This window comes from Ailuropoda melanoleuca, chromosome 11 (genome assembly GCF_002007445.2).
Source record: "Ailuropoda melanoleuca isolate Jingjing chromosome 11, ASM200744v2, whole genome shotgun sequence".
In the NCBI taxonomy this organism is placed as follows: Eukaryota; Metazoa; Chordata; class Mammalia; order Carnivora; family Ursidae; genus Ailuropoda; species Ailuropoda melanoleuca.
In genome coordinates this window covers 6,092,513-6,114,716 of record NC_048228.1, presented here as the reverse complement: position 1 = coordinate 6,114,716, position 22,204 = coordinate 6,092,513, and the positions used below count along the sequence as shown (strand labels likewise).

The following is a 22,204-nucleotide window of genomic DNA, read 5'->3' as shown; positions in this document are numbered from 1 at the left end:
TGCTTTGTAAACCCCTTATTGTTAACAAAAATGCTGTTGTTGTATTAGTAGATCATTTCTAGCAAATTGAAGTGACAACTACACATCTCATTGCCATCTGGTTTCTCTCTGGGTCTCTTTCCTCAAATGTCACACTATTATTGTGTGTTGGTCATTGTATAATGAGGCTCAAAAAAATTCTGATTAGTATGGTAAATGCAGAGGAAAAAAAACATACATCCCTGTTGCACTATAATTTAGAGCCAAATGTAAATGGTAATTGGTTGACTTTTTCTTTGGAGTATCACTGTTCTTAGTTACCTGAAAGTTGGGTACACACACAGGATTTTATTTTGTGGATGCCCTCTCTGTTGTTTCTTGAATTTTCTTTCTTGCTTACTCTTGGCAGAAATAACTCAAATTTCTTTGTAAATAGAAACTAGTATGTGATTTTGTAAGGAGTAGTGTTGAATGTACAATTTAGACTTAATATTTCTTTCCTTTTTGAGTACAGAAATAATATTTTTACATAATTTTCTGGTTATCTTGTTAACCCTGGAGAGCATGATCTTTTTCTTAAATTCATCAGTTGTCTGTCCTTGAGCTATGTCTAAGAGGTTTTCAGCCTAAGCTCCTTGTTCTTTTTAGATTCCCAGTAGACCTTGGTATGTTTTCAGTGTCAAAGAGGAATGTTTTAACAACGGTGTTAGCTGATAGTTTTCTTTCTTGCGTGATTGGCTTGTTCATGCTTTAAACTTAAGCCCAGTGGAGAAAGTAATATGTCTCTGTGTATTTTCATTTGCTAACACTAGTGGCCCACAGGGACTTGGGAGTGTATTACTGTCTGTTTAGCAGATGATTCATCTAGGCAGAACTTTTGCAGGCACTAGGATAATTTTTCATTTTCTTGAAATATGTTTAGAAAATTGAAATCCTATCTAGAAGCATATTTCTTTGTAGAAGGAAGTAATCTACGTCTGTGCTACATGCTTTCTCCCTTCTGACTTTGCTTTAAATTGTCAGCATTATTGCTCGTTCAAAGGTCTGTCTCCCATAGGCGGTTGTGAATATTTTATATTTTCTTGAATGCCTAAGGGTATTTGAGGTGCTTATGGAGAGGTCTTTTCTGGTGTCAGATTTGACCTAACAGTTTTGGAGAGAGTATATGATAATTTTTATGGTTTTGGCACGACCAGATAGGATTTTCTCTGTGTTTAAGGCATGTAATTGCAAGTTGATTTGTTTATTGTTGTCTAAGTAAAGAGGACCAATCTTTTGTTTGCATATGTCGTTTTCTGTCTGGCCCTAGTAACATAAGAAACAGATGGTTCTCATATTGATCAGTTCCTTGCTTTTTTTTTTTTTTTTTTTTTTTTTTGGCATTAGAACATTGAGGGCAAGGACTCTGAATTTTTCCCTCATTGTGTCTTCAGTTCCGAACACCTGGCACATAGATAGTGTTTAGTATAGATCGTTGAACAAATGAGAGAAGATGTTGAGGAAGATGATACAGGAGGGCAAAAGATAAATTACTGGTAATTATGACTGTCCCCAAACTGACTTGTAAAAGAAACAGTCCCTATCTGTCTATCATCGTCCTACACCCGCCCTGTAAAATTTTTATAATAATTGTGTTGGGTTGGAATTGGAGACTCTCTCTTCTCATTGTAAAGTCTTGAAAACTTCAGTCTTTCCTTGTTGGGCTTAGTTCTACAGAGGAGTTTACTAGGGAAGTTATTAATAGTGGAAATTTGAAAGAATTTAAAAGCCACGTAATATTCCCTAAAGATGGAAGGTTGTTTTTGGAAGCTGTTTTGTTTTGTTAAGGCAGAGATAATTCAGAGAATATCATTTTTCCTGTAAAATAACTAGAGCAGTAGACTTAGAAGATGGGAAAAATAGTAATTGAAGGCAAAAGAACCTTGCTCTGAGGGTCATCGCTTTTATTTGAGTCAGTGCCTGTGTTTATTCTTGAGAGGAGCTCTGGAAATTTGGAGATGTGGCTAGAAAGAGTCTTCAGAAGATAGTTCCCTGTGAGAGACATCTTGAGACATTTTTCCAGGCTATCCAAATTATTTTTTTTCCCCCACGTGGAAGTAGTTTTAGTATATAGGTTCTTGCCCTTGTAAATTAATATTTTGGGTTATGAAACTCCTTTTGTATAATTACAGCCATTATATGTTGTGTATTAGGGTACACTTTACTTTTTCCTTCAAAAGAAGAAAAACAATTGATGTGTACAGAAAGTATGGTTTACTATTATGCATTGAGATGTTTTTCATTATTGGTGTGGTGGTAAATCCCAAAACATACACTAGCTGAAACCAAAAAGCTTTATCTACTTAAACTTTGTATCACTTGCCCTAACTTTTTTCCTATGATTTGGCAGGTTTTTGGGGCTAAAACATGAGTAAGAGATTCATTTAACAAAACATTATTTTAGGAAGGAAATATGAGAAAATGTTAAAGTAACATCAGTTTCTCTTTCTGTCTTTTCTTGCCTAGCGTTTTTGAAACGTTGGGGTAGTTGGAGTGGTTGGATTTTCCCTGGAATTGAGTGAGAAATTCAGAAGACTGAAGCCCAGGCTTACTGTCTACCTTTCACGGAGGCCTAGCCGTGAGAGGACAGAAGAAGGCACGTGGCGAATCATGACAGCTGACAAAGACAAAGACAAAGACAAAGAGAAGGACCGGGACCGAGATCGGGACCGAGAAAGAGATAAACGAGACAAAGCAAGAGAGGGTGAGAATTCAAGACCACGCAGGAGTTGCACCTTGGAAGGAGGAGCCAAAAATTATGCCGAGAGTGACCACAGCGAAGATGAGGATAATGATAACAATAGTGCCACCACGGAGGAGTCCACAAAGAAGAACAAAAAGAAACCACCGAAAAAAAAATCTCGTTATGAAAGGACAGACACTGGCGAGATAACCTCTTACATCACTGAGGATGATGTTGTCTACAGACCAGGAGGTAAGGAGCACAGTGTTTGTGGTGGAGAAATGACATCAGCATTTACAGGCCTCTTTACACATTAGGGAAGGCAGGGGACCCAAAAAAGGAGATAGTAGTTTTGGGTAGGAAACACATTAACCCATTTTGGGGCAGTTGGATTCACTGGCTTCTTGCTCGTGTCTACCTCAGCTTGGTCTTCTGTCCTAGTTTGTGCGTTTGTCATTTCTTCCCTCGTGTCCTTGTGCTGTACCTCTTGCTCTTTATCTTCAGCACCCCGCAGAATAGAATACATGGTAGGGTAAGTAAACCTTAGTTAAGATTCTTGGAAGCAGGATGTTTCACATTAGCTGCAGGAGTGAGCAGAAGCTGAAGATGTCTTTTTAAAAGCCTTTAGACCAAAGTTTATTTCTATGGTAACCTCCTTTTCCAAGGAATTGAGCTTCAGAATCTCTAACCAATGATAACAGATGAAGACAACTAACTTGCTTTGTTTACCAGAAAATGTACTATAGTTGACTCAGTGTATTGGGGTTTATAGCATTGTTCAGAGAGAGACAGACCAGCCTTCAGATGAGATGCAGGGAACCTACCGGGCACCCGCAAAACTTTCTCCCCCACCTTTTGGAAAAGATTTATTTATTTGAGAGAGAGGGAGAGAGAGTAAATGTGTGTATGAGTGGGAGGAGGGGCAGAGAGAAGGAGGGAGCGATTCCCAAGCAGACTCCCCGCTGAGCTGGAACTGGGGCTGTGTCCCATGACCCATGAAATCATGACCCCAGCTGAAATCACAAGTCAGAGGCTCAACAGAGTCACCCAGGCGCCCCCTAGAACTTTTCTTTTCTCGTGTCAGGTATTGTGTGTATTAAGGTATTTTTGTTACAGAAGTCAATAAAACTAGCTAAAGTGGTTTTGTTTGAGTTACTTATAATGCTGAGAAGTGACACGAATTTCATGAGGTGTAATTAAGAGATTAAAAGCCTCCTGGTTTGCTGTTCTTCTAGGAAAGAGAAGTTAAAGAAATTACATTATGTCATTAACCTGGTACATTTGGTTTACTGAGGAGTACTCTAACTTTTCTGAACTTTGTGTAAAGTACCAGATTTTTTCCCCCCTGTATAGGAATTTGTTCTGTATTTCAAAAGATAAACAGTATTAGAACTTATGTAAACTTGTAGTCACAGCTTTCATTTATTGATGATTGAGGAGATACTTATGTGACATAAAAGTATAGCGTTAGGTTTTAGGTGAGTGAGAGCTCTGCGGTAGAGATCTAGTAATGTGTGGGTTACAATATTGTCAGTGTCTGTGATTTAAAAGACTTAGATATTGGACAGTAAGAATATCTGAGCCACTGAAGAATATCTTATTATAGAGTTACCACGCATTACATACATCAATCTATTCAATTTTAAATCGCGAGAAAGGAACAGAACGTGTTAACTTTTTTAGATACAGGTTAGAGTATCATAACTTAAAAATAAAGAAAGATCTTGTTATCCTTTTCTCATGATACATAACAATTCAGTGTGATAATGTGATCGTCTGGATCATTGTCAAAAGGCCTACTGCCTTGTGCAGTACCGAATGCCCACCTTTCTCAAGGGAATGTTACTCCTGTGTTAGTGCTGATACCTCCCTCAAGTATTTGTAGTCAGACATGAGTGGGAAGTGCCGTACATACTGTCCCTGTCATAAGAGATTCATAGTTAAATGACCCTGAGATGTCCTGCAGTTCAGGAAACCTTTGTAATGTTAAAAAAAAAAACAAAAAACAAAACACCAAATCTGCTGTTTTTCCCCATTTATGGGATTGTGGCATCCTGTTTCTGCTGATTATGTCTCTAAGGGAAACCACTTTTGAGGAAACGGGTTTGGGTGCCCATTGATCTTGCACCTTTTAGTGGATAGTAGAAGCCCTTCCTGCTTGTTGTATGTATGGAAGAGTATGTGAAGGGATGTCACTTGGGGCTTGTTTACAAACAGTGAGTTCTTGAAGTGTTTTGGAGTTGAACTGAGTAATTTATGAAGGCAGGCATTGTTTTGTAAATCTTGAGGACCTTTGTGAAATATGAAAAAGATACGCTCTGTCCTGAAGCTAAATATAAAGAATCTATGAAAACCAAAAGTGATGTGAAATTTTCTGTGATACTCAGAGCATAACCACTTTGTGTGAGGTGCCCCTTGTATTCAGGTGGGTGACAGTGTTGTGGCCTGGGGTTTGCACATTGCTAGGTCCAGTGGGTGTGTGACTCTTTGGTAAGGAGACTGACCTTGACCTCTCAGTGTTCTTCAGATTATTTGGTCTGAGAAGAATGAGATTTTATTGAGAAAGTGGATATTATTTAGAGGTTGTTACTAGCTAAAATTTAATCTCATGCATAGTCACAACCAGCTCTTTTTTGCCCCTGCTCCTCATCTCTGTGGAGTTATTTCTATTTTGTCCACAGGAGCTCAGCTTGACTTGAAGCTACTTATTGCTCCTGTTGCCTCCTGCTTCAGGCCATTTGCACTTGCAACTTGCTCTTGCCTCAGGCTAGCGAACCTCTTCTCCATATACACACACAGACAGACTTACTTAATTCCTGTCCTTCTTTCAGTGCTTCCCTTTCAGAGTTACTGCCTTTCCTCTCCCAGGTTACACAGATTTCCTTAATAAACAGTGTCATAGCATTATGAATCTTTTCTAGAACTTACAACTAATAATTTTTATTTCTGTTACTTTAGGATTAATATCTGTCTCCTCCATAAAGGCAGAAAATCTGCTTTTGCTTATCATTGAATTCCTGGCACCTATGACAGTAATGTACACATAGTGTGTATTTTTAAATATTTGTTGAATAAATTTCTGAAAACTTTTCAAACATTTATTGACTGATGAATGATGTCCAAGTTAGAATAATAGAATGGATGGATGAATAATGGCATAGGTTAGAATATGGAAGTCTATCTTGAATCATTTATTTGCCGATAAATGATTTAAGACTTACCATAAAAACCAAAACAAAAACCTTGTAGGGCTCTATTATATATTGCCCCCATGTCTAATCTAACTTCTTTGTTGTCTATCAACCATTACTGTGCTTTTGAGATGACTGTCATGGTAACAAATTGATTTATTACACAGCTGTGTGCAGCCAGATTTCCCTTATGGGCTTCTTTAGCATAGGATATTGATTTCTAAAGTTTGCTGTGGGTGGCATATTAATTTCTTTCCACTATTTTCTCCCCCTCCCCCCAGCTTTACTGAGATGTAATTGACATTTAATGTTGTTCAAGATGTACAATGTAGTGATTTTAAATATGTGTATATTACAAAATGATTACCACAATAAGGCTAGTTAACGCATCCATCACCACACATAGGTACTATTGTGTGTGTGTGTGTGTGGTGAAAACTTAATCTACTTTCTTAACTTTCAAACATGCAATGCAGTATTTATTTTTTTTCTGTACAGTTTGTTTTTTTATTTTTAAATATTTTTAAAATGCAGTATTTTTAACTTCAGTCACTGTGTTGTATATAATATCCCCAGAACTTTTTCATCTTTTAACTGGAAGTTTGTACCCTTTGACCACCTCCACCCGTTCCCTCCATCCCCCCCACCCCCCTCCCTGTGGCAGCCACTAATCTGTTCTCTGTTTCAGTGAGTTTGGTGTTTTTAGATTCCACATGTAAGTGACACCATGCACTATTTTGTCTTTTTCTGTCTGTTTGCCTTAGCATGATGACCTCAGGGTTCATCCGGTTCTCAGGATCCCCCTCCCCCACCCCTTTTTTTATTGGCCAGGTAATATGTATGTATATACGACGTTTTCTGGATCCATTCATCCATTTGGAGTCACTTAGGTTGTGAATAATGCTACAGTGAACATAAGGGTGTGGATATCTCTTCTAGATAGTCATTTCATTTCCTTCAGCTAAATACCCAGAAGTGGAATTGCTCTATTGTGTGGTGGTTCTATTTTTAGTTTTTTGAGGAACTGCCTTTTTCTTTTTTTTCCCCTTTTTTTCTTTTTTTAAACTTTTTTATTATGTTATGTTAGTTACCATACAGTACATCCTTAGTTTTTGATGTAGTGTTCCATGATTCATTGTGTGTAACACCCAGTGCTCCATGCAATACGTGCCCTCCTTAATACCCATCACTGGCCTATCCCAATCCCCCACCCCTCTCCCCTCTGAAGCCCTCAGTTTGTTTCTCAGAGTCCATTGTCTCTCGTGGTTCATTTCCCCTTATGATTACCCCGCCTTCATTCTTCCCTTCCTTCTCCTACCGATCTCCCTGCTATTTCTTATGTTCCACAAATGAGTGAAACCACATGATAATTGTCTTTCTCTGCTTGACTTATTTCACTTAGCACCAAACCATTTTCTGTAGTGAGTAGCTGTACCCATTTACATTCTCACCAATAGTGTATTCACTATTTTCAGTTAGATACTATGATTTTTTTATTCCTGATCATGTAATACAGTCAAAAAATCAAATTCAAATTATTGAGAGATACTTTTTCATTTTGGCTTATCAGCTTGCTTGCTATTTTGATAAGGAAACATGTTCTTTAAAAAAAAATGCCTGTTAAGTTGGTTCTGCATTTCTTGTATTTTGTCATATCCACTGCTACTTCTGTTTGACTCTTCCATTTACCCTAGATATATACCTAGAATAACAGAAATCTTAAACATATACATGGGTGGGGGAGAAATAAAGATTCGGGATTTTCAAGTTTGTTATGTCTGTGTTCCTTCTACCTTTATGAAGAAGTTTGTTATTTTCATGAAGGTAAATGTTGTATATAGAAGACAAAGAACTTTAAGTTTGTAGTTTATGAAATCTTAGGTGAAATAAAACATTTCCTCTTTTTATTTGCAAAATTTCCCCCTTTATTAGGAACTGGGGACTTGAACTGAAAAAAAGACCTAGAAATTAGAACTGAGTATACATTGAACATTGAGGTGTTAATTTCCTTTGATGCAAATGGAATTTAAGCTGGAAAAAATCCAAACTAAACAAAATAAAACCTGGGAATCTGGTTTGAATGAGAATGGAATGTACATATTTTTGAACAACTACTGCAGTTAAAAGTAGACTATTAATTGAGTGTAATGTTGAGTAGACACAAAAAAGTCTAATACTGTATGATTCCAGGAAGAGCACCTTCCAGGGCCTGGTCTTGTTCCTTTTCATGGTGACACTGCCAGTTACGTGGGTTTATTTGCATTGTGGGAGTTTATCATGCTTTGTGCTTTTTATGTATGTGCTATACCTTAATGAAAAATTTACTTAAAAAGTCAAAACATGAAACTATTTTCCTAGTGGATAATTTCCCTTTGAGTCAAGTTCCTAGTTAAAGAGGGAAGAGAGTCCCCAGTGTTTTAACAAATGGCATGTCTTAACATTTAGCTACTGATTGTTCGCTGAGGGGTTGCACTTCGACCTGGTAAGAGCCTGACTTTGGTTTCAAAGGCTTGATTCTCTGAATAATTGAAAACTTATCTATGGCAACTGCTAAGACAAACATTAGAAATAAACACAAAAATAAAATAAAATAAAGCAAAATAAAATTCTGCCATTTGGTGTTCCAGTACATAAATTTTTGGAGAAAATAAAACTGCATTTGATCTGTATCCTTTTATCTGTGTCTCTTGTACTTGTTGAAGAATTTTAGGTAGATGTGACACGCAAGCGAAGGTGTCTTGTGGCATTCTTATTTTGGGTTGAGGCGCAAGTTTTTCTGGTGATTGCAAGAATATTTTTTGTGTGATGAAAAATACAAATTCTGGATAAAGGAACCTTTAGGCTCAGCTTGAATGAAAGTGGTTTGGCATGTGTTACAGATTTGTTTGCAGTCAATAAACCCAGTATTAACCTGCTTAATGCCTTCCAGTGGATCCCTTGTTGGCAGTAGGATCAATCCCAAGATCTTCATTGGCGTGCTGGACTCTGCTGTGATTGCAGTCTGCATAATCCTCTTTAAACCTTTTATTTGGGAGGAGGAAGCACAGCGAGGCAGTGTATGCCTTTGCTAGGGCTGCCATAACAGAATACCACAGACTGAGTGGCTTACGCAACAGAAATATATCGTCTCATAGTTTTGGAGGCTAGAACTTGAAGATCAAGGAGTCAACAGGGTCGTGCTCCTTCTGAAGGCAAGAGGAAAGATCTGTTTTTTCAGGCCTCTCTGAGCTTCTGGTAGTTCTTTGTCTTGTGCTACATACCTGCAGTCTTCTTCATATGGCATTCTCCATTTGTGCCTGTCCCTGTGTCTGCCCAGATTTCTCCTTTGCATAAGGATACTGATCATGGTGGATTAGGGCCCTCACCCGTGCTGCATATGGTTTTAGGGTCCACCTCATTTTAACTCATTACATTTGTGTTGATCCTTTTTCCTCTTGTAAGGTCACGTTCTCAGGTATTGGGGGTTAGGATATCACATCTGAATTTGGGGGGATACAGTTCAGCCCGTAATAGGTGGGAAGAGCTTTGCTGCTAGGTAGACTCAGGTTTGAGTAAGCACATCGGCTTTCTTAGTTATGTGTCCTTAGAACAGTTGTGAAAATTTCTTGTTTTTAATCACATTCTAGTGTGGTTTTAGTGGTAGATTACATTAATTTTTTTTCCTGTTTCTTCTTCTTCTTCTTCTTCTTTTTTTTTTTAAGATTTTTTTTGTCAGAGAGAGAGAGAGTCCCAGTGAGCGCATAAGCAGGGGAGCAGCAGGCAGAGGGAGAAGCAGGCTCTCCGCTGAGCAAGGAACCTGACGTGGGACTCAATCCCCGGCCCCTGGGATCATGACCCGAGCCCAAGGCACATGCTTAACCGACTGAGCTACCCAGGCATCCCATCTTTTTTCTGTTTCTATTGAAATTTTATTTCATCTTTTTCTGAGTCTCAGGAAGTGATTGCCTTTTAGCACATATTAGGATGTTAGCAAATTCTGCTTATGTAAAAGAATTTTTTAGCACACTAAGAGCTATTGCTTCATCTCTATGAGAGTAGAAGGAACAAGGGAAACTGTTCTAAAGTTACTGTAACAAAAAAAATGGTGAAGGAAAATTCGAGACTAATTAATTGTATTTTTTTTATTTCATCAGGAAAGGGTCATTAAGTATTATGAAACATGTGCTCTAGATATTTGGTGCTCCAAGTGTTGGCCACAGGTTGGTATCCCACGAGAGTTGGTTAGAAATGCAAAATCTCAGGTTCCACAGCAGATCTGCTGAATCAGAGTTTTTGTTTTCATAAGATTCCCAGGTGATTTAAGTACACATTAAAGTTTGAGAACCATTGATCTAGACCAGTGCTTCCTAGTCTTTTTCAAGTTAATGTACAAATAGAAAATGAGCACATTGCCTTAAGGGCTGAGAGGCCAGCATCCCAGCACACCTGTCACTTATTTATGGCAGACTAGAGTTTAGGCTGCTCCAGAAACAAAAAAAGAAAAAGGTGGTAGGGAAGGAAGATACACTTTGATGGCTTGAGATTTTTATGTGAAATAAAGCACATATGGTTCAGGAGGAACAGAGCAGTTGACTAGTCAGTTGGGAATGATTTGGATCCTGTACAGTGCTTGATTGCAGAGGGAACTGCGAACTTGGGTGGAAGCAGACACATGAGGGAGTGAGGAAGCTGTAACCATGGATGATAACTAATGACCATGTTTAAAGCGCCTGCTGTTTCCAGTACTGGGCTTACTTTACATGCGTTGTTGCTAGTCCTTTAAAAAGTCATTGTTTCCCTGTTACACAGATAAGGAGAAGAAGACACAGAGGTCAGTGCCACACATGGGCCTGTGACAGAATTGTTAAAGCCAAGAATGGATGGGCATTTGCATAAAATACTGAAGATCAAGCCCAAAACACACCTTTGGAAAGAAAGAGATAGGCCCATTTCTTGGAAAATGCAAATGATAGAATTACTTTGCTGGTTTTTGTTTCTTTTCCCTGCTCCTAAAATTTAGTTAACATCTTGCCCGCTTTTGGAAATTATCTTTCAGACACACACACACACAGAGAATGATGTTTAAAAAGGTAAATGCATAACAATTATGGGAAGTAAGCTGAGCCAGGAGAGATAAACTGTCCAAAATATTTAGGCTAATGCTGATTACTGGATTTGAACCCTTAACTCAGCAACCAAAAGAGAAATAACATAGTTTTTATGATTTAATAAAAGTGAGCATATTTTCTTTCTTAACCTTTTTTTGAATGCAAAACTGGAGAACATTGGTCACATCACACACACAAATAATTTGTTGGTAGGGTAACTCACAGATTGGGTGGAAACCTCCCTGGAACCAGGGCAGTTCTTATTTTTGGTCAGGGGGAACTACTGACCATTCTTTCTGGTGCCACCACTGGAATAGGTGCCGTTAAGCATTTTGCTGACTGTTCTTGCTGTCCCTCAGTTTGAGGCACATTCCTGGAAGAGTAAATTCAGTTGGTCAGGCTTGCATTGCATGTCTGTGTCTTGGATAAAAAAAGACAGAAACCTCGATTTATTGTTCCTCCTAAAACTGTACATTGTAGGGCTTAAGGTAATTCCCCACAATGAAATTAGGGAGCCTTTCTGTAGGGGAAGATGAGAGCCAGCCAGAAAAATGACACGTGTTCAGTGTGCCACTTCATCAGGAGACTTTCACTGTAGCACTAGATTGAGTGAGAATATGTAACAACGTATGGATATTTATAGTTGGTTTTGCTGTATATGTGATAGGTAAATAGAGGACTGATGTCGATGGCTGGCTCATAAGCAACTGTTTCTAGGCAAGAGGAGTGTGAATAGAGGGGCGTAGATTATAACATAATTAATTACATAGTATAATATAGGATTATATTTTAGCAGGAAAGGAAAAAGTAGGTGAGAATTTAAACCTTTAATTTTACTGTTACACTGGTATGAGCCCTTTCATCTCTATTTAAAATGAAGTGAGATAATGAGTACCTGTACCCTAGGGCTCTATCCCTAGAGAGGTGCAGCCCACCCTACCGGCTCTGGCCAGGGCCCTGGCCGGTTGCCTTGCCTGCTGTGCTCAACTTCACAAAAGCCCCATGTTAATCTGTATTGTTTTGGTGCCTTCAAGCCAGAATCTGTTTTTTGGTGTTTTTTTTTTTTTTTTAAAGAGAGGGAGAGGGTGGGAGGCAGAGGAAGAGGGAGACTCTTTTTTTTTTTTTTTTTAAAGATTTTATTTATTTATTCGACAGAGAGAGAGACAGCCAGTGAGAGAGGGAACACAAGCAGGGGGAGTGGGAGAGGAAGAAGCAGGCGCCCAGCGGAGGAGCCTGATGTGGGGCTCGCCCCCACAACGCCGGGATCACGCCCTGAGCCGAAGGCAGACGCTTAACCGCTGTGCCACCCAGGCGCCCCGGAAGAGGGAGACTCTTAAGCAAGCTCCACGCCCAGTGCGGAGCCCAGTGCGGGGCTCGATCCCACAACCCTGAGATTTTGACCTGAGCTGAAACCAAGAATCGACGCTTAACTGACTGAGCCACTCAGGTGCCCCTTTATGTATTTTAAGTATTTCCTACAGCAGCCTTCAGCCACTCTGGGGTGCCTGCTTGTAAGGTCTTCTTTCTTGAGATATAATTATTGATTGGAGGAAATGTAGTAATATGATTTCTGAGCTCTGTAGGTTTTGAGGATTCTGCCCCTTTCCCTGTATTTTATATAAGCCCTTTTATTTTTAGGAGCATTTTCTGCAGAACTGCAACATAATACATAGTATTATAGTAGAAGTTATCTACATAAGTTACACTGAATTAGGATGTATTGTAAAACTGTGTACTCCAAAAGAAACAAGAATGATTCGGGGCGCCTGGGTGGCACAGCAGTTAAGCGTCTGCCTTCGGCTCAGGGCGTGATCCCAGTGTTACGGGATCGAGCCCCACATCAGGCTCCTCCACTATGAGCCTGCTTCTTCCTCTCCCACTCCCCGCTTGTGTTCCCTCTCTCGCTGGCTGTCTCTATCTCTGTCGAATGAATAAATAAATAAAATCTTAAAAAAAAAAAAGAAACAAGAATGTTTCACATATGGCCATTTAAAAATCACCCTTGGTAATGGCAAGAACATTTTAAATGCTAATTCTTTGAAACCATTTTTGTGAGCAATGAATCATCAAATTCAGAATGTAGCTTCCTGGCTATCTTCTCATCTGTTTTCTGGATCCCACATTCTAGGCACCTCATCATTTGTTTCTAAATACTTATAGGCATAGGCAGGGGTAGTGACTACACTTGAGGGTTCACCCTGTGTTTCTTGGGCAGACTTTCTTGAATACCATTGTCTCAGCTATGTCTCCTTAGGAGTTGGGTAGTAAACACATGTACAGAGCAGTTGATCTAGGAACTTTCTTGGGCAGGGTCTTTTAAGGCTGATATTTAAATGTAGAAAAGATTACACACACATACACACACACAAATATGCATACAAAAAAATTGACCTCAGTATTCAGTTTGTTGAAGTTTAAAAAAGTTTTTACCTTAACCCTTTTGTAAATTAAACAAATTTTAATCACTTTTAAGGCTTTCTTGAATTATAATTGCTCTTATTGATAAAGTAGTTAATATCTTCAGCGTTTAGACTTGCTTATTAAATAATTTAATATTTGATTTCTATTGCTAAGGGATCTATTAACATAAACCTTCTCAAGTACTTAACTCTTCTTATAAGTGAAATAAATCAGACCTGTAAATGAAGTGAACCTAAAAAGGTGTCTTAGATATTTCAGTGCTGGGCATAAACTCACTTAGGTTTCAATCCTGACTGCATGTTTCAATCCATTTCACAGAGAAAAAGTCCTGTGGAGTCCAGGTAGTTTAGCCACTGAGGATGGGTGGAGGTGCCAGGGAGCAAACTCTGTGCTTTTGTTTCTTTATCAGCCAAATGGGCATCAGGGTACCCAACTCAAGTGCTGTGATGGGGATTAAGTGAGTGAACACAAACACACAGGGCTTTAGAAAGGGCCAGGCCTATAACAAAGTGCTGGGTGAGTGTTACTTTTCACAATTGGAAATACAGGTCTGTTGTTACAAGCTAAATGTTTTTAACTATAAAAAGAATAAAAATATCACATATATCTTGATTTTCTTTATTAACCCAGAAAATGTTAATATAGTTGTTGATTCTCTTAAATCTTTCTTAATTTTAAATCTTCACAGGGATAAAGGGTGCATATCAATTTAAGGAGGTAATTCCCACCCCAGTTAATCTGGGTTACTTAATTTTTAATCACAGTTTTTTTAATCTTTCAATCTTTTCAGATATGTACACCTACTAAAGGAGGATATTTATAGTCACTAAGTTTCCGTCTTCAAAACTCCAAAAAAGAGATGGCTTCTCACCTTTGCGATATCTATTCTTTGGCTAGCCGCAAAAGTCTGCAACTCTCTTATGCTTGACTGCCTGCTCCCCTCCCCCACCTTTTTAATTTTTTTTTAAATTTATTTATTTTTTTTAAAGATTTATTTATTTATTCGACAGAGATAGAGACAGCCAGCGAGAGAGGGAACACAAGCAGGGGGAGTGGGAGAGGAAGAAGCAGGCTCATAGTCCAAGAGCCTGATGTGGGGCTTGATCCCACAACGCCGAGATCACGCCCTGAGCCGAAGGCAGACGCTTAACAGCTGTGCCACCCAGGCGCCCCGTCCCCCACCTTTTTTAAACATTGATTTCAAGTTTGCCTCTAAAGACTGTTGAACATGATGGGGATCCTAAGATGCATGTGATTCCTCTCCAAAGATGAAAATCTTTGACTCTATTAGGATTTTGTATTCTTTCATTTTCTTAGCCATTGTAATCCTTTAGATATTTAAAACGTTTGGTGGAATGCTCACTAATTCTCACTATGTTGCCTGTCGAGTGACCTATTATGAAGTTATTCAGTGACACGGGAGGAGGCTCATACAAATTTTTCTTAGGAAGCTGCTTTGCCAGCTCAAATACTATAAAAAAAATCTCAATAAAGTGTGGAAAACCCATGGAATCCCTGGCTAAAGTTATTTTGAGAGCAGAGATTGCTCTCAAATACCTCTGCCAGTGTTAATATGGCTCAGTTGAATATACTCTCTGGCTGTTCAGGACCTCATTCTGGTGGGTGATTCATGGTGCATTCCTGGTTATGTGTATTTATGTGTCTGAATCCGAATTGGACTTACTCTAGCTATGGTTTGAGTTTGCTATAGTTGATAGAGCTTTTGTTTTGGGTATTGGTTACCAAGTTTAGTTATTACTTCTTGAGACCCTTTCTGGAGTATATCATGGTGAACGTAGAAAGCTGTCTTTTTTTTTTTCTTTTTTTGGTCACGGTAGAGTCTGTATCTATCTAGCTAATTTAAAACATTATATGAAGTTTAAAAAAAAAAGGTGGCATGCAGGGTTTATCAAGAGCCCCTTATACTTAATGTGTTGATAAAAAGACTTAGAAGCCCACTTTTTTTTTTTTTTTAAATTGATGGTTTGTAGGGGCGCCTGGGTGGCTCAGTCTGTTAAGCTGTCGTCTTCGGCGTCTGCCTTCAGCTCAGGTCATGATCCCGGGGTCCTGGGATCGAGGCCTGCATGGGGCTCCTTGCTCAGCGGGGGGCCTGCTTCTACTTCCCCCTCTGCCGGCTGCTCTCCCTGCTTGTGCTCTCTCTCTCTGCCAAATAAAATAAATAAAGTCTGTAGAAAAAATAAACTGAGGTTACGTAGCTTGGCTTGTTAATGGCCTCTTCTCAGCAGAGAGCAAGCTTACCTGTTGTACTTTCATTTCATGGTCATCCTCTCTGTCAAGTTCTGAACATGGTTTTCACACAAGATGGTACAAGAACAATGATAAAGGAAGAATGAACAGTAAAAAAGACCAAACCAGATGAGAAAAATAGATCATCTAAATTAGGTGGCAAACAGATTTCATCTCCTTTTCCAGGTGATTGAGGCTGAATGTAGTGCATTTGGAAGGAGTGCTCTGATCAGCTGACAGTGTTTCTCTTGGGTACAGTTACGGGAGGGAACATTTGCCATCTCTAGATTCACAGATGATCTGAATTTTTAGCCCAGATGAAGTACATGGCAAGGAACTTGGAGTCATGATATTAGAGGCACTCTACTGTCCTTGTAAAGATGTTGGCTAAAAGGTTTTGTATGTTTCAGGCTAGTGTACTTGATACTAACCTCTAGAAAAATTCCTGAGCATTTTATAAACATAATATTCCTGAGCAAATGTGACATTTTCAGATGAAAGCCTTACATTGTAGTCTTCTATGGCATAAAATTTATATTATCCTTTGAGCTGCTTTACTTATTTAGTGAGCATTTCTAGACCAGTGTACAGTAAACTTTTTCTGTAAAGGGCCAGATACTAAATATTTTCAGCTTTGCTATAGGCTAGTGAGTCTCTGTTGTAGCAATTCAGCTTTGCCCCTGTGTCATGAGAGCAGCAATAGACAAGATATAAATGAAGGGCATGGCTTGTGTTCCAATAAAACTTTATCTTTGGGCACTGAAGTTTGAATTTCATATTATTTTCACATGTCAAGAAATATCTCCCCCCCCCCCGCCATTAAAATATGTAAAAACCATTCCTTGCTTATGGATCTTACAAAAACAGGCAGTGGGTCAGATTTGACCTGTAGGCCGTGGTGCCAGTCTGTGCTCTGTGAGTTGCCTGCCTCAGCCTCCAATTCTGTCTGTTCTAATAATCGTTAAAATTCTTTCACTACTGGGGCGCGTGGTGGCTCAGTCCTTTAAGCTGGTTAAGCGGCTACCTTTAGCTCAGGTCATGATCCCGGGGTCCTGGGATTGAGCCCTATATTGGGCTCGCTGCTCAGCAGGAAGCTTGCTTCTCCCTCTCCTCCCTGCTCCTGCTCTCTCACTCTCTCTCTCTTGCAAATAAATAAATAAATTCCTAAAAAAAAAAGTATCATTCAGGAACATCATTGTGTATTGTTTTAATTATTTAGCTAGCTCCCTCTGCCTGCTGCTCTCCTTGCTTGTGTTCTCTCTGTGTGTGTCAAATAAAACAAAAAAAAATTTTTAAAAATTCTTTCACTACTATTTTGTGCTACCTTTAAAAATGTAATTTGCTTTATTTATCCAGTTAAATTAAAAATAATTTTTACTTGTTTGTATTGTTGAAAATTGTCATTAAGTTGTAATTTTTCCTGCTTCCCATCAAACTCTATGAGGCATAGAAAGATAGATACCTTATGAGTAAAGTCGTGGGGATCTCCATCCCACCCTCCCTCATTAATTCAGTATAAATTCTTCAAGAAGTTTGCTAGTGGTTGGGACGCCTGACTGGCTCAGTTGATAGAGCATGCAGCTCTTGATCTTAAGGTCAAAAGATAGAGCCCCACATTGGGTATAGAAGATTACTTTAAAAAAAAAAAAATCTTACAAAAAAAAGAAAAGTTTGCCAGTGCAGAAGATATCCCTGTGAAGCAGTTGCCATCCCAAATGATGTCACTTTGAAGCACTGTGTGTTTGTATCTGTTTTCTTTTCGAGTGTATGTACATCTCCTCTCCATAGAAACTGAATGAGGAAAGAAAGTAAATTAATTAATATGTCACCATTATAAACTGGCTCAAATCATTAATATTTTCAGAGATGTTATCCCCTCACAGTTGTGTTATATGTTTTGGGAGTCTTACTTGTTGGCTGGTTATAAAAGCAAGCCAGCAGCCTTCCAGAGATCTTCTCTGTCTAGCAAGGAAACTGGAGGAACTAGATTAACACTACAGCCTGGGGGAGAGGCAACAGAGGGGGTGGGGGTTCTTTTGTTTGAATCTCCAAGCTGGATGCTAAAATCAGCCTGATGGACTGTGACGAATAGGGTCCCGATCACAGTGGAACAAGATTTATATTTACCTAGAGTCTAATTGGACTGAGATTTCCTGCAGTTATGTTAAAATCCGCGGCCCTTATGCTTGGTGAGCAAGCGTTTGAACTCCTAAGCTCTAGAGGTTTAGCTTTTGCTGGCTCAATTAATTGTTAAATGTTCCCTTTATTATAATTATACATTGATGCCTTGCTTTGTAGTAGCTGAGGAAATTGCTGAAAGAGTTGTTTAATCTGTTATACTCTATCAGTTTTGTAAAAAGCTCTTTTTAAAAGGAAACAATTTTGATTTGAAGTGGCATGGTAGTATTTGAGTTGGAGAGCACCATTGAAATTGAAATGCAGGAATTTGGCTCCGTTCTTGACAGGGATTGGCTTGTAGTTGACGTTGACCCATGTGTTTGTCATCTTTCCAGATGCTGCCTTCTATTTATTCTGACAGCTTCACCAGCTGAGAAAACCAGACTTTCCAAGATTAAAAACATTGTCTGTGAATTTAAAGATGGAACAGGGTTTTATGTTTGTTGAATTACTTTAAAATGTATATAAGAATGATTTCCTTTTGTAAAACATTTAAATACTATAGAATAGATACTTGTGTACATGAATTTTGCTTTGAAGATATCTGAACGCTTCAAACACTACCAAAAGTAAAAATATGCTTTTCTGTTCCTTCATATGTTTGTGTTAGTATAAATTTTGTAATAGATTTTTAAGTACCATGAAATAGATGGGAGCAGTTAAGTAAGTTACCTGGTTCTTTTAAGTTAATGGTTAAAATGCCTGGAAATGGATAGGTTTCTAAAGTCACTTTACCAAGTCTGTTACATTCATATATAATGACCCTTTATCATTATGTATGCATTAAATATCCAGTACCTTTAAATCTTTTTCATTATTTCACCATTAAATATGTGTTCAAACTAATTAGGCAGCATACTATATGTTACACATGAAATTCTACTATTGTTCACTCATTCGACCCCTAAATTTATTTTCTCACTTATATTTCTAAATTTCCTTATTCAGTTGCCTTTACAAGGAACACCTCTTTAGTGATGTCCAGTGTGATAATTAGTAAAATGGGTAAACTGAACTGTAAAAGGCAAAGACAGGGTTGTTTTATATTCCCTCTGAAGGCTGTAGGCATTGTTCTGGCTTTCTTTGTGTGCTGGGCAGAATTTGATGCTTGACAGATGGTGTGTTAGTGGCTCACTTTAAACTGATCGATAGAGATATAGTAAAAATGTTGGGGGGGTTCATTATGGCTTTAAGTTCCTTTTAAAAAGAGGAAATGGCGTGATTTTATAGTATAGATTTTTAATATCATTTCAGTATGTTACTTTTCATTATTCTAGCTTTTACATTTAATTTGTGCTTCATTAGTAAAGCTGTGTGTGATGTAGGCTCTAAGGCAGGCTGTTATTATTAGGTGGTAGTTTTCATGCTTGTCCTGTCATCCTCTTGTGCTGGTATTGTGAAACATAAGTACCATATGTACAATTACCAAATTGAGGGAATGTTAATAATACTTTGTAATAATTATACTTTTTTTCTCTTTAGTAAAGGGAAGGGAAATGTCAAAAAAATGCCTCACCTGTTATGCTGTATTTTATATTGTTTTATATTGTTGGGAACAATAAAAAGCTAAAAAGTAGTGTTTTAATTACCATGATTCCATGGTGCAAAAATACACTGAAGTTTTGAGGTTTGTGTTTGAGAATTAACTCTAGCAGCACTCAGTACTCAGGGGGAGGTTAGGCTTCTTCCTTACAGGGGATTTTACATGTCACATTTCAGGCTAGACAATGGACACCTAATTCCCAATTTGCTCTCTGTATTGGCTAGAAGATATTTTGAGGGAGAAAAACCCTGGGCTGTCTTTCAGGCTCATAAACTACAATGCTTTTGAAGTTTGCAACTATCCAGAAAGTAGGTATTTGGCATCATGGAGTTGCTGTGCTTTTGGCATTCCTGTCCTGATTGGTGGAGGCTACTTGTTTGTAGAAAGCAGCAGTTTTGTCATGTTTTACTTCTCTTACGTCCTCCTCCTTCCTACCCCATCCCCCAGCGCCACCCCCCCAGGCTGCTAGGATACTCAGTGCTGTGGCCTCTGGTACAGCCACACTTGGCTCTCCAACTCCCTTTTCAGTGTTGTTTCTGTACTGATGAGAGGTGGTCCCATTTTAATGTTCTCACCTCTGAATTCACCTGCTGCCTTTTGACTTTGCCCTGTGAATGTATTTATAAAATTTGGCTCTAGGCCTTTCTTTTTATCTTTCCCCCATATTTCCCCTCCTGCATTTGTCGTTTTTCTTTTTGATGAGCAAATAATACATTTTCAGGGAAGGAAATTAACATGTTCAGAAAAGCAAAAGTTAGGGGCGCCTGGGTGGCACAGCGGTTAAGCGTCTGCCTTCGGCTCAGGGCGTGATCCCGACGTTACGGGATCGAGCCCCCACATCAGGCTCCTCTACTATGAGCCTGCTTCTTCCTCTCCCACTCCCCCTGCTTGTGTTCCCTCTCTCGCTAGCTGTCTATCTCTGTCAAATAAATAAATAAAATCTTTAAAAAAAAAAAAAAAAAGAAAAGCAAAAGTTAAAAATCTCAAAACCATGAGTCTGCTGTTAATATTTTGTTGTATTATCACTTTCCTTAGTGAACAGGTGTGGGGTTATGCTATTCACTGTTTTGTAATAATGCTTTTAAAATTGACATGGCCTGAATTTATTGCCATGACAGTAATTATAAATCTGAATCATTATTACTGTTTTCTGTACCAGTAATACTGGCATTCTCAACCTGGAAGGGTCCACAGTCAACCCAGGGGACTGTGAATATAATTCAGGAGACTGTGAACTTGGGCGGGAAAAAATTGTATCTTTATTTTCACTAATTCATTACATTTCAAATGACATTTAGCATTCAGTTATGCTTCAGTTATGAAGATAGGCAATAAACCATAGTGACATTGGCAGTACCAGTATGAGCCACAGATATTCCCATATCACATAACACAGAGAAAAACATCTGAAACTAATGTTTATGTTCATCAGGACTTTGAAATTATGGAGGTTATTAAGGGAATAACCTTTAGTAAATTTTATTTAAGGAGTCACTAAAGAAGTACATATATTACAAATATTTCTTCTCATATTGTGATAAGTATTTTAATACATTTTTTTGTGAATTTATTTATCTTTTTTTAAAAAAGATTTTATTTATTTATTTGACAGAGAGAGAGACAGCCAGCGAGAGAGGGAACACAAGCAGGGGGAGTGGGAGAGGAAGAAGCAGGCTCCCAGTGGAGGAGCCTGATGCGGGGCTCGATCCCAGAACACCAGGATCGTGCCCTGAGCCGGAGGCAGATGCTTAACAACTGAGCCACCCAGGCGCCCCCTTTTTTGTGAATTTAAAACAAAAGTGTTTTTGAAGAGTTGTGTCTAGGTTGCTAAAGGCACTTGCTGCCGGAAAATCTTTAGGTGCACCCGCATTAATGGATAGATACCATCATGTGACTAGTTGTACACTGTTGGATTTTAAGTTCTTTCCAAATATTTTCCTTTATAAACAGCAGTGGCAAGCATTTATTCATTTCTGCTCACTCTCCTTAGGACTAGAATCTCTGAGTTAAAGGGTGTGTCTGGACGTCCAAAGGTTTTTAATGTACTCCCATTGTAATTCTTTCCAGTTACCCCTGATGTACCATGGGATTTTGGCCTTTGCAAGTGACTGAATTTGTGGTTTTGAAACTGGAGAAGTGTTCTCTAGGTAGAGCAGGAGAGACTCTATGTCACCTTTGGGTAGTAGTAAATCGTCACTTGGAAGAATGGATCAGACACATTTGTGTGCTCTGTTTCTTATCCACAGTTAATGACGTAGAAAGAAGATAAAGCTGTGACATCAGAGGGAATGCATTCTTTCTAGTATGAAGTAAAATATGAATTCCATTCCAAGAATTTAGTGTAGTATGAATTCTGGTCAGCTTTACCTTTTATGAATGATAGAACATTCCAGAAGATTTGGTTGTCAGTGGTCCCTGTATTTTTGTTGAAGTAGCAGCCAACATATTCTCTCTCAAGTCCTAAAATCAAACACACGTGGAAGTGGAGAAGAAAGGGAGAGCCTCTCAGTGGGGCCAGCAGACACCATCAAACTGCCCTCTGCACAACGTGCCAGTCAGTTTGCAGGAGAAGTTACCATCCCTTATTCCTACATTCAGGGTAGAGTCAGCGCGAGAAGCTTGGCTTAGCTGTGAGGTCTCTTCAGGAAGGCAGTTGTGGACTTTGTTTTGCCTTATTTTTTCTGCCTCTAGGGATTGATTCTTAATCTTACTGGAATAGTATGCTATCTATTCAAACTGTTTTAGTCATTCTGAATCAAGAGCACTGTGTTGTATGGTTTTACACACTTGCTAGGGTTATCTGTTCCTTCCTAGCTTTTCCTATTTAAAAAAAATT

At 38.7% G+C, this 22,204-nt stretch overlaps 1 protein-coding gene across 4 annotated transcripts in view; it reads left to right on the top strand.

Annotated features, from left to right (window-relative positions):
• RERE (arginine-glutamic acid dipeptide repeats) overlaps positions 1 to 22,204 on the top strand; it is a 421,678-nt gene that overhangs the window by 159,584 nt on the left and 239,890 nt on the right. For all 4 annotated transcript variants that reach the window (XM_034671164.1, XM_034671162.1, XM_034671166.1 and 1 more), the window contains exon 2: positions 2,485 to 2,953. In XM_034671164.1, the coding sequence (XP_034527055.1) occupies positions 2,629 to 2,953 (325 nt within the window). In that variant the 5' untranslated portion in view covers positions 2,485 to 2,628. The remainder of the gene's footprint in view (positions 1 to 2,484; positions 2,954 to 22,204) is intronic.